This window comes from Vigna unguiculata, chromosome 9 (assembly GCF_004118075.2).
Source record: "Vigna unguiculata cultivar IT97K-499-35 chromosome 9, ASM411807v1, whole genome shotgun sequence".
NCBI lineage: Eukaryota > Viridiplantae > Streptophyta > Magnoliopsida > Fabales > Fabaceae > Vigna > Vigna unguiculata.
Window position 1 is genome coordinate 29446248 of NC_040287.1, and position 13646 is coordinate 29459893.

The 13646-nt window shown below is 34.1% G+C and overlaps 1 protein-coding gene across 4 annotated transcripts; it reads right to left on the reverse strand.

The window, feature by feature from the left end:
• Positions 1 to 4525: 4525 nt before the first annotated feature.
• On the reverse strand, positions 4526 to 9206 carry LOC114162969 (probable inactive receptor kinase At5g58300). Of its 4 annotated transcripts, none has more exons than XM_028046996.1 (4): positions 8910 to 9206; positions 8423 to 8478; positions 5700 to 7121; positions 4526 to 5385 (listed from the first exon to the last, which is right to left on the reverse strand). In XM_028046996.1, exons 3-4 carry the CDS (start codon positions 7000 to 7002, stop codon positions 4769 to 4771), a joined length of 1920 nt encoding a protein of 639 aa, XP_027902797.1. In that variant the 5' UTR covers positions 7003 to 7121; positions 8423 to 8478; positions 8910 to 9206; the 3' UTR covers positions 4526 to 4768. The 4 variants fall into 4 exon arrangements, with proteins under 4 accessions (XP_027902797.1, XP_027902796.1, XP_027902795.1 ...); XM_028046995.1 differs by having other exon boundaries at positions 8660 to 9206; XM_028046994.1 differs by lacking the exon at positions 8910 to 9206 and having other exon boundaries at positions 8423 to 8586.
• Between the last annotated feature and the right edge of the window lie 4440 nt (positions 9207 to 13646).

Here is a 13646-nt window from a genome sequence, read left to right on the forward strand (position 1 = left end):
AGAGTTGTTGTAAATAGTATTATATTCTTTTAGACTATTTTATACAATAAACCTTTCTATGCGTGGTAAACTTAATCATCAGCATTACTATATAAATGATTAATAATTTAGATTTTAGACATATTAATCAGTATTTTTTTTCTTTCTTATAGTTTTTTCTAATATACTTATTTAATATATATGTATATATATATATATATATATATATATATATATTTTACTTTTATATTTAGCTTTTCATGCATAGGTTGTGATTCTTCAGTGTTTTATGAGTTCAAATCTATGAATTCATTCATTTTCTCTACCGTTTTCCCATACGACTGAGTATTTTTGTAAAATTAATCTGTACTTTTATTTGTGTGTTTTATTTGCATTTTTTTACGAATTAAGATGCATACTTCTTTGTGTCGATATACTTATTTATTACAGGCAGATTTATCCTTATTATGTATGTAGATGTATCTTTCTGTGAATTTACTTTAGACTAATGGGTCGAAATGCATGTAAAGACACTTTGATGTTTAAGTAAAATGTATAAGCAAAGTAATAAATATATATTTAATTAATATTTTATATTTCACCAATTTATAATATTAAAACATATGTATTTACCAACATTAAGGTGTGTTTGTTTTCATGTTTCGGAATCCAAATATCTGTTCATATATTATTAAAAGTCACACCAATGTTTGACATTTTTCTTTTATGTTTTATTTAGTACAAAATGCTGGTTGATTTCAAAGCAACATCCTTATATTTTTCTGTTGAACGAAATTTTTTCGTTTCATTCAAAGAATATATATTTTTTTAATTGGAATCCAAAAACACTATTAATTGCGTGTTCAAAATAATCTTTTAGCACTTGGTTAGAATATAATCAACTAATTGATTATCGAAGATTTTTTTAACATAGGATCAAGATGTAATAGTATGACCAAAAGAGTCTATAAAAGAAAAACTCATTTTCTTTGCTCAATATCATATATATTGACTCTATTAGTATAATGAATGACCCTCAAGTTTGAGGAAGGACAAATGACAAAAAAGTCTTTAAATTTTATTTTTATTTTTGTCGAAAGAAAAAGTCGGTCTAATTGGGCATACCATTGAAGAAAGCTAACTCTTGAATGGGCAACAAATAAAAAGTAGTTTAAAATGCTCCAAGTTGATTGTGGTTAGGTTCTCATGGAAAGAAAGATGTCATCATCTTGAAGAGAGAGATAAAAGCTATCAATTCTAACTATTATACTTGAGAGGGGTCACTTTTCTTAAATAAAACATTTGAGGTCGATACATTATTGGTTTTAACATGGGGAGGAAACAATTTTGAAAACAAAATATCTTAGGTTGAGATGTTATTGATTTAACTTGAACTCGGGAGGAATCACAAAGTGAAACATTAAAAGCTGAGATATTATCATTTTTATCTTAAAATTAGGAGGGATCACTTTTGGAAATGAAATATCCTAAACCAAAACACATCATTCAATTGAACTTGGGAGGGATTACTATTGGAAATGAAACATCCTAGGCCAACATGTTTGTAACTTGAACACGTGAGAGATAACTTTTGAAAGTGAAACATCCTAAGATGAGATGTTATTGATTTTAACTTATCTTTATAAGAGAAACATCTTAGGTCGAGAGATTATTGATTTTAACTTGAACTTGTGAGGGATCAAATTTAGAAGTGAACCATCATAGACCTAGATGATGTCAATTTTAACTTGAACACCTTTTGAAGAGAAACATCCTAGCTTAAGATGTTATTATTTTTAACTTGAATGTAAGAGGAATCAACTTTGGAAGTGAATCATCTTAGGTTGCAATGTTACTGAATTTAACTCACGACAAATCACTTTGCGAAACATCCTAGGTTAAAGACGTGTTAGGATAGCAGGATCGAATTAAATATCATTATATTATCTATTTTTTCACTGATTAGAGATGTGGAAGAGGAGAACTTAATGTCTCTAACTTAGTTCATGCTCTGACCTCTTTTTGTCCTCTTCTTTGGAAGACAATATTTTGTTGGCTTCCATTACCTATTTTCACCACCGTTGATTTCATCCACTCTTCTCTTCGCATGCTCATTTTAGTGCCATCAACTCCTCCTCCTGGTACAAAGCCTTTTGGTACAAATTATAACACTTTATTATCTTGTAAATTTTTTTGTTTTATTTCTTATTATATATCTCCTGATTTTAATTCTATCGAGGGAGATATCATATATTTTATTCTCTTGTATTATTATCAAATATTCAAAATATTCATGTATTATGATGATATATTGGGTTTTGTTTGATCCTTATATTATGTAATATTGTACTTTATATATCAGACAAGTTTCCAATAGATCAATATGAAAAGTTAAATTTTAGTTGCTTTTCATCAAACACCTCTTGTGCATATTTTTCTTTCTCATAACTTATACATATCTAACATGCTATCAGAACTTGTTTTTCTGAAGGTTATATTTCATGAAAGTATTTTTGAAAGTTATATTTTAGCTGCATCCAGTTTTGTGGGGTTGAGTTAGGCTTAAAGTCCTCTTTCTAACATGGTATAAGATGAAAAAAAAAACACTTTCCGCATTTTCTCCTTTCTTATGAATTTCTTGTCATAGTGAATCCTACTTCATCCTCAAACTCTCCCACAAACCCTATGAAGGGACTGTTTTCTCACGATGTCGACTTTCTCACTGTCTCGACTTCTCAAGGTTCTTGAATTTTTCAAATTTCTTAAGGTTCTCGAATTTCTTGAAGTTTTTCGTTTTTCTCAAGTTCTCAATTTTGTCAAGTTCTCAATTTTTTCTCAAGTTCTCGACTTTCTCAAGTTCTCGGCCTTCTCAAACCAATCTCTCAAGGTTCTCACCTTCTTCAAGGTTCTCTCATTCTCAAGGTCCTCGCATTCTCAAGATTCTCTTCATCCGAGTGTTCTCCAAAAACTGTTACTTTCAAGTTGGACTTTCATAAACTCCATGCCCATTTTAATTCTATTGATAGAGATATCATATAGTGTATTTCTTATATTATTATCAAATATTCATGTATTATAATAATATGTTAGGTTTTATTTGATCCCTTATATTATGGTATATTGTCTTCTATATATTAAACAAATTTCCAATAAATCAATATGAAAAGTTATATTTTAATTGTTTTTCATCTAACACCTTTTGTGCATATTTTTTTTTTCTCATAATTTATACATATCTAACATTTTCTTGTCATAGTATTGGATACCAAAACACTAACTACAATTAAGATAAAAATTGCACAGTTCACAGGAAAAACTATGCTCATTGTGTTAAGTCTTGTTCCCGTCTAATATACTAATGGTTGGGAACAAGAATCACTTATGAGTTTTAGGATACACCAATCTAAATAAATATATATTACGTGTGAAAAATAGGTTTTGGTAGCTTTAAATGGAGATTAGGCATTAAAACTACATTTAGGTTGGGTATATTATGTTGTGTTCGCCTTTCCATGATATAAAAAGTTTAGTTTTGAATTGGTTACGGGATATTATGACACGGTCATGTTAATAAAAATATTACAGGGATAAAAAAAAGAATAATCCTAAGGCTGTGTTTGGACTGAACTGATGAGTCTGAAACAACAGTAATGTTCAGCCCATGATACATAGCCCATAATTCAGCTTGGATCACGGAACAAAATTCTACTTTTTCCACCACCATAAATTTATTGGCGTCTCTCATTCAGATTTTTCAAAAGATAAAAACTACATTATAAAAAGCGAATTAGAATATCTGGCGGTACTTAACCACTTTTATCGTATTCTTCTTCATTGACACTTAAGATTTAACAAAATTTAATTTTTATTCCAGAGCTAAAAAGCTAATCCAACTTCTTATTTTATTTTAAATAGACCCCACAATTTATCTATATTTACCACCTTTTCCCATTTCTTATCTACTATTTCCTTTTTGTTTGAATGATTCCTCATTTTATTCCAATACTAAAACTTAACAAGAACTGGTTCTTAACTTTAAGAACTGAGCAAGATCCTGTTGTTGGAGTTGCTATTAGGCAATGAATAGAAGGTATCAATTTATAGGGAATATCCCATCAAAATCAGCAAGAACAAACTTAACACAAACATACCAAACTAATAAATAAATAATAAAAGATTACATCTTATCACCCTTTACCAAATAAGTATCCACTTTGCAACTTTATTTTAAAATATCAATACTTTAATTTAAAATTAAAGTATATTACAATATTAGTATAATTAGTTGTCAAATCATTGTTTCTTTATAATCGGTTCTAAAAGTATCCATATCCTAAATAATATATTTTATTGGTTTTTATATTAAATAAATGCATGCCTATATTTATGTAATATAATTTACTTAATTTTAAATAAAATACACATTTTCACTCTCACTCATATGTCTCTTACATTTTTCTCTACTGTTTTCAAATAATATTTTATTAATTCAGAAGAAGATATAATTGAAAATTGAAAGGAAAACTTAATGGGGGCACCTTTGGTGTGCAAAATGGAGCTTGAATTAATTCTAAAGACCGAACAACAATCAGCCAATTTTTTTCATAACTTTGTGAAACATGAAGGAAGCTGTTAAGGGCAACATGAATAAAAACATGAGTAAAGTATTTTACAATGAAACATGCTTATTAATTGAGGACAGAACAAAATACGAGAACATCCAATTCTCTTGAAATGTTATTACTCTCCCTCTTGGAACAAGGTTGAAGGAAAAGATAAAAAAGATTGATCATGGTGTGTGCGCATTGGATTCAGACTCAGAAGATGGCCGGTTCTTCAACTCAGGATGCTTAATTTCCTCGATCATTCTAGCAACTTCATCCATTCTAGGCCTATTTTCTGAGCCCTTAGCTACACATGCTAATGCAATCTGAAGCATCTGCACCATTTCCTCTTCAACGTATTGTCCTCTCAGAAGCTCCTCATCAAACACTTCTGCAGTCCATTCCTCCCTCACAACAGACCTCACCCACCTTGGAAGATCAACCACATCCTCGTACCCTGGATACCTAAGTGGGGTCTTCCCTGTCAGCATTTCAAGCAGCAGCACCCCAAAGCTGTATACATCAGACTTCTGAGTGATCTTCTTTGAGTCTGTGACTTCTGGAGCTCTATATCCATTGCCTCTCGACATGGTTGCTGGGGTGTTCATTAGAGGTGGCAATCCAACATCACTGATGCAACCCTCTAGTTCTTGGGTTATCAGCACATTGTTTGACTTGATGTTGCCATGTGTGAATTTTGGACCTCCCTCGGAGTGGATGAAAGCAATTCCCTTTGCAGCTCCATGCAGAATCTTCACTCTGGAATCCCAGTCAAGTGGGGTTCTTCCTGCACCTCTGTTTCCTGTTGCATACAATTCAAGTTCATAAGTTGTAGATGCGACCACCAGCTTTAGTTCAATCAGTAACTCAAGCATGGAATTCAAGACATGATTTTGCAAATGTTAAGGATGTTGAGTAGATAGTGTTTGCACCGACAATGTAAAAGCTTTTGTATAAACTACCTAAATTTGTCAACTTTCAATCAGAAGTTGGTTATAGAACAATGATTGATACCAAGTAAAGTCGCTTTATCATATTTTAGTTAAAACTGAGAGGTTCATGTAGAATCACAAGACTTGTTAGTTTTGAAGAAAATGAGAAGAGTTTTGTACTTACCGTGCAACAGGAAAAACAAGCTGCCACCTGGCATGTAGTTGTAAACCAGAAGTTTTTCATCTTTGGAATAGTAATAAGCCCTTAGGGGCATCACATTTGGGTGGCTTCCAAATTTCCCAACAATCTCCAAATGCTGCTCAAACTCCTTCTTTCCTACCACAACTTCTTTCAACCTTTTGACTACCACTGTTGTTCCCTCCTCCAAAACAGCCTTGTATGCTGTTCCATAACTTCCTTTTCCAAGAACTTCAGCTGAAGCCTTCAGCAAATCCTCAAGGTCAAAGCTTGAAGAGGAACCTTCAAAGAAAAATAGTTTGTTTTTTTCAGCCCCTTGCACCCCACTTCCGAAACTCTTTGAAACCTCTGTCTTTCCAGCACAAGAAGCCTTTCCTTTCAGTATGCCACTGCTTTTACTGTTCTTCTTCCTCTTCAAACAGAACACACAGATCACTACAACTAGCAGAGAGAGGAAGGCAAAGACCCCAATGACTAGAGCAAGGATAGGAGCCAGGCCAAAGCTTTTCTTATGGTTGGTACCCTTTTGGTTTTGGGTGGTAGGTGGGGTGAGTGGCTGGTAATCATCAGTGGAAGGAGATGGAGAAGGGGAGATTGTGGAGCAATCATTTAGTGGTGGCCCACATAAGAGAGAGTTCCCGACAAAAGAAGAATAAGGGAATGTCTTTATGGAATTTGGAATTGAGCCATTGAAGTTATTATAGCTCAAGTTCAAATGTTTGAGACTTGGAAGGTTGAAGTCAGGAACAGCACCAGATATGGAATTGTTTTGGAGATACAACCAAGTGAGTCTTCTCAGGTTCTGAAATGTAGGTGGGATGCTGCCAGAAAAGGAGTTAAAGGAGATATCAAATGCAAAGAGTTTAAGGGACACAGGAGAAGGAATTGCACCAGAGAAGTTATTGTGCTGAAGGTATACAAATTGGAGTGAAGGAATAGAGAGGATGTTAGAAGGAAGATTTCCTCTTAGGCCATTAGAATGAAGACTGAGGACCCTAAGAGCATCTAGTTTTCCTATGCTGTTCTCTTGAATGGTCCCGGTTAATCCCATTCCTGGAAGGTGAAGGCCTATGACACGTGTGCCATTTGAGTTGCATGTCACACCAACCCATGACATGCAAATTGAAGCAGAGTCATTCTTCCAGTTGAGCCTTGGGGCATGTAGAACACTTGAAGCAAACTCCAACAGAGCTTGTTTGTCAGAGTTCAAGTCAGCTACAATCAGGCCACAGAGAGACAGTGTGGAGCCGAATAGAACAAGTGTAACAATTGAGAACTGCAACTTCATGGTTATTGTTTTATGCAAAATCAAGGCAAGTGATGGTTCCGGCTTCTGAGCTTAACTGTTCTTCATTCTCTCCTAGTCTGGCTTTGGAAGTTGCAGCAAGTTGTTGGCTGATCCTGTAGCTGAGAAAGTACAATATTGTCAAAGTTCAAATTGACTAGTTTTTGTTCAGACAAATGATCATTTGGGTAAGCATGATTACATGAAGCTATCCTAAAATCAGTGATATTTTAAGTTTTAAACTGTAGCAGCACACAAACAGGAAGTGTTTAGTTTACAAGATGAAAAGAGTAGGAAAAACACATTACTGAGGGTTGAATTAAAAAAAGGTATTGCAGAAAATTTGAATTTTACGACAAGTCTCCTGTTTATGCAGAAAACTGAAAACAACACTTGCTGTAGCTTTTGCAGAGAAGAAAAAAAAAATAAAGCAAAAAACACAGTGTCATTCGTGCTTGCTTACCATTTACAAAGAAAGGGAACTTCCTTCTTTCAAATGCATCAGTTGAGGCATTTTCTTTCATTCAATACCTGAAGTGTTATGCTGACTCCTCCATTTAAAAAGAAAAAGTAAAAAGCCAAAGGTTTGCCTCTGAACTTTAGATAATGGGGGACTAAAGTGCATTTTTCACCGAGAATAAAGAAATTGCCTCACAAATCGGTGGTTATAAGTTTCAGAAACAACCAAGAAGGGAGAAGTTAAAAGAAAAACAAAGGGCACTATTGTGATAGTTAAGAATCCAAGAAAAAATAGAACTCAAAAAGAAAAAGTAAAAGTTTGATTCTCCGGTGTACTTTATAAAGAAAAAGCATTCTTTACCTAAAGCAGACCGCATTCTCATAATTTATAAAAGATCAACATAAATCATTGGTGTTGATTTCTCATTTCTGCCACCTTATCTGGTCAGTGAATACTGCAGAAAGGTCATTTTGAAGCACAGAAAAATATTTGATTAACCAGATTTTGACACGCACAGAAACAAAGGATGATTGAAGAGATGCAGATGGGTCAGGTGTTGTATTAAACAACTCAAAGCTAACATAGCATCAACATCTCAACAAAAACAATTTTCAGATTCCTCCTCCACTTAAAGCAAACAAAACAAAACGTTTGTCCATCATCCGAACTAAATAAAACATTAAAATTAACAAAGTCTAGAGAAGAAATCGAAGACATACAGTTCACACCTGAAAAATTCTCCAATTTGTGAGACATATATAACCAGAAAGACACTCAAAACTGAATCATGAAGATGGATAAAAACTTTACAGGGATCAGGAACAAACAACAGTTGTGTGATGAGCATCAGTAGTAACAGGAATTCTTCTATCTTTAATCATGGATAATGAAATATTTATCAAGTGTTCCAATCTAAAAACTGCAAGTATTGGAGATGGAATTAGAAGGAAGTAGAGATGCTACCTTGGCATGAAATTCAGTTCTGGGAGGCTGAGAACACATCACAGAGTGAAGCATCACTGCACGAAAAATGAGTTAGGAAATATCACCGAGGTAAAGAAGAAAGCAAGTTAATTAGTAAAGCAAAGCACAGTGTGAAATGGAGCAATAGTACTTGACTATTTTTGTTTCTTACAAATATAGTATGACTTGTAACTTTAAAATTGAGAAGGAGCCTAGTTTTCCCTTAAAGTTACTTACAACTCAGCACAGTTGGTGTTGGTGGCATCAGACTTGGCATTACAGTGTTACCAATAATAAGAGTATGATTTCTTCTCTTTTCAAGAGATTCACACAGAAAAAAGGAGAGGGTAGCTGAATATGTTTGATGAAAAACCGTAAGAAGAAGAAAAAAATGAACTTTCCTAGTCGCTACAATGACAGCAATAATGAGGGAGTTCAGCAAACATTTTTATGTAGCTAACTATAGTACAAGTACATTAATATCCACCTGCTGCTTTTGAAAATGGCCCAACATATAAGGAACAATGCATGAATTTTGTAGAGGTAATCGTATGAAAAAGAAGTACAAAGACCACCGAGGCATAAATAAGGATATGCTGACATGCCACTCTGAAAACTACTGAAGAACCGTATAATGGAGTACTTTAAAAACCTCACTTCCCCATCATTATTTCACTCTTTCAACATAGATAATAACTCTTGTATTTCTCTCTACAGTTAAAAATTTCAGAGTATGAGTTAGTCTTTGTCAAAACTAGGAGGAAGGAAGGAGTTCCCCCAGTGGTTATGATTGAGTAGGAAACCTTTCTTGAAGGAGTAATTAGAGGTTCATGAAGAGGAAAGTGATTGAAATAAATTCCTGTTTTGAATTGTTATTCAACATCAAAATCCATGAGCATGGTCCCCTATGAGAATTAATTAATTAAAAGAAGAGGGCACTTTGCACTCTAAAACCTATTATTGTATAGGCCATGATGAGGTACTAATGAGGGAATGAGAATCAGGTAAAAACTGGGGGTTGTTAACTAGTTATGAAAATCCATTACAGTCCATTTGATTAAGAATATTTTGATGATTACCTATTGTCATGTTCCAAAGTGTTTGACTAAAGATGAAGTAGGAATAGGATAAAGGTGTGAACAGAAACTAAACATTTAAAATTGGCACATATTGGCTATGTTTGTGAGAGAGACTAGACCACAATGGGGCCAACTGTTTAATGAGTTACCCATAAAAACACGAAGAAGGTGGTTGGCTGTTACAGAAGCATTTCAAATCCTTTCCTTTCCATCCTTCCACACTATTCTTAATGCTATTTTAGATATAGGTAGGCTGTCACTCATAACTCATCGTGTCATCATATCTGTTTCCACTTTCAATAAAAGATAAATTAAGAGAGAATTTTGATAATAAGCAGCAATTTTACATTGCACGCATCACATTAGTGATGATCTCAAAAATCTTATAGTTCATGCATGTATATATGGATCAACTAGTTGTTTAATGAGTAAGTTCGGTTAAAGTTTGTCCGGTTAAAAACTCAGAATTTCACTTGTGACTCATGTATAAATGTCAACTCCCTTCTAAAATAAGTTTTTTTAGTAGGTCGAAAAAACTCCATCATCCAAAACATGGGTTAGGCTCGAGCAAACGATGAATATTTAAAATACTTTAGGTTACAAATTGATCTATAAATATTTCACATTATTATAAATTGGTTTTTTAATGTGAAACTTTATTACAATGTTGAGGCCCAACTCAACTGGATTTTACATGGGTTTGAAACTAGGTCTAACATGAGTCTGACACAACTCGATCTAGTCTCAATCCGACCTAATCTCACTTGAGCTTAGTCCAACCCAACAAAGTTTGATTTGAGCTTGACTCAGTTTGAGCCATTTTGATCTGGAATAGGCCTAACCAACATAACATAGATTTTGTGGACCCTCAAATTGATTTGGACTTGACCTAACTCAATTCTATCTTAACCTAAATCACATTTAGTCTAGTTAAACCTGACCAGGACCTAACGAACTTGTTTGGACCTAGCTCGATCTAATCTAACTTGGCTTGATCTGACCCAAACTTGCATGACTTGGACGCAACTCGACTTGAACATTCTTGATTGGATTCGAGTCTGATATAGTAGGTCTTACCTAAATCGGTCTAACTTAATTCTAGGTCAACTTTTCCAAATCTTGGTCCATTCCAACAAGGTTTAACTAGACCGACCCTAATAAACTTGAACTTGGCTCAACTCAACCTAACTTAGGTTCAACCCACATTGCTTGATTTGGCCTGAATTGGATTGAGCTCTTCTTAGCCCAATCTAACATGGCCCAATATGGACTTGGCAATACTAATTTTGAGCTTGATTCAAGCTTACATGGACATACTTGACTAAACAAGACATGGATTGTGAGATCCTAAAAATTTTAATAATTAAATAAATATAAAAATATTGTTTAATATTTTATATAAAAGATAAAATGGTTTGTTAGTTATAAATTTAAAGTGTTTATTTTAGTTTAAAAGATTTATTTTTAAGAAATAAGATTTGGTGAATAATTATTCAATTAGGAAAAAATATTATTAGATATTAGTTGGTATTCTTGGATATTATTATATTTACAAATTAAAAGATATCTTGAGATATTGTTAGACATTATGAGATATTCTTATATATTGTTATATTGTTATTGTTAGGTAATAATAAGTGGTAATAAAATATTGTACTTTTCCTGGAAATATTAGGCTTATAAATATATGGGAGAATAAAGTTTAAGGGAAATTTTTTTAAAGGTTGAGTTTTGAAGGGCGAAGGAAGAAGTGAAGTGTAAGAGGCAAGGGGAGCTTACATTCTTATTTTCTTCCTTGTCTTCTTGTTTGTATGTGATATATTATTTTATGAGTCAAAATTGAAGAGTTAATGTTATTTAGTATAATTGTGATGACATGTTAATATGTTCTTATTTGAAAACATAAATGTATGCTTGTTTGTGGTGGCTCAACAAAAGGTAGGGCACTTCGCCTGTAAGACTCTCTAGGAAAATCGTGGGAAGTGGAACCTAAAGACTCCACCCTGGGAGAAAGGAGGAGTGGACTTCGTCCATAAGACTCTTAGTGAACAAAAGGGGTTTTAACTTCGCATGAGTGAATGACTAGTAAACTCTACATAGTGGTACAAATGATAAACATTGCCCGTAAGTGTCTTCAAGAGAGTAGTGGGTAGGGGTGGCAATGTGGGTCGGCCCGACCAGTTTAGGCCCTTCTTGCACTTGGCCCGCAAAATACGGGTTGGGCTAGCTCGTCCCGCGTTGAAAATGTGGACTGAAAAGTTTGGCCCGCCCCACATAAGTTCTGGCTCTCGGTTCAGCCCGCTTTTTTATTATTTTTTTTAATTCTTAAGATAAAGCTTTCAATGTTCAACAAATTGGAAAATTTCAACAAGTTCACAAAATTAAGCAAAGACTTTGGGGAGTTAAATGATAAATTGATAATTCAACATGTTCATCATATTCATATTCATATTTGTACTTTGATATGCATGATGTATTCTTCAAATTTTTGCACATTAAAAATACATAACTCTTGTCTTTTCCACTCATACAAGAATTTGGAATATTCATGCAGAAGTCCAAAAGGAAAGTAACCAATATACACAAGTGCTGGTTTGTTTTTCTTTTAACTTTTTTTCTAAGGGTCGCGGGCCAGCCCGCACGGGTTGTGAGTTATGCGAACTGGGCTTTTGCGGGCCAATGGGCTCAATATTTTGGCCCACCCCGCATCCAAGCCCACATTGTCACTCCTAGCAGTGGGAAGTGAACTCCGTCCGTCTGTATGACTCTGGGAGCAATGATGAGTTCTAGCTCTTATGTTGAGTGAATGAGTGGTCTGCTATGTGCGTAAGTTGTAGTTGAAAACCTGATATTTACTTAGTTCTCGAAGAACAAAAGGCTAAAAACTTTGTGAAAGTTGGTAACAAGCTATGAAAGTTGTTTATCATGTGGCTTTGTATGAGATGATGCCTTGAGTTGAGACCATTTTAGTGTTGAGCTAGTGTGTGAGATCATTGTTGCTTCGATAATATGTTTTGAGCTAGGATATGATCATGGGTCGGGTTAGAATGTTGGTGGAGGGATATGACGTAATTTTCTTTTATTATTTAGTTGTGAATTGTAATTGTAAGGTTGGTTGTTTGTATGTTAGCTCACTCTTCTATTTTAGTGGTTATGATTTACACCTACAATGATCGTTTTTATACTGGAGCATATGATAGTAGAAGTGTTGAGGAAGATGAGCGATCCTAGGAAAAGGGATCAATATCATTAGATGTTTGGGATAGTCTTTTAACCTTATGTTTTTCCTTTTCAATAAGTTTGTTGTAAAATAATATTTTTTTTATTGAGATTTTCAACAAAAATAGGAATGAAGTTTTTTTTCAATTATGTAATTTGCATTATAGATTTTAGAAAGTGAAAATTAGGATGTTATGTAACATCCCGTTTTCATAGTTTTTAAACTATTAAACAAAACATTCAAATTTTAATAGTTCAGAAGCAGATGATAACATAGGCCAACATAATCTAATACAGTCATCCAAAATAAATGCATACACTGATCAACATGCACAGCCCACATCACTAAAGGTTACAAAACATCCTAAACATTCACTAGAGAAACAGGTGGCTACAACAGCTGGGAAACGTCTTGGAACTCGCTCAACGTCGTTCCGGGAAAAGTGTACCTTCACCTGCACTTTTATCTGCTCACGCCATTCATTAAAGGCGATCATTGCAAAAGAAAATAGAAGACACACAGAACACAAAAGAAACTAAAAGGGTAAGCTAACTGGACACGGAGTAAATCATGCAATTGGTATTTTTATTCTACCACAGAAAATATACTTTTGTTACACAATCAATTAAAATCAATCCAATTAATCCTGACCATAACATCACACCTCATTCTAGACTCGATATCCGGATTATGTAAGTGGCATTGGAGCTCTTGGTGACTTGCACTTGAAGTGGCTCCTAAACTCTGCAGAGTCTTAGGCACAAGGGGTATTCACCCAACCACTCTCAAGGTAAATCCCATCACCTCTATGATGGATCGGAATCATAGACCAGGAGCTCCTGCTACTTCCCCCGACGTAATCCATCACACTCTATTTGAGTCTTAATGGTTACTGGAAGCGTCAGGATATCACCAATCTGAGTCC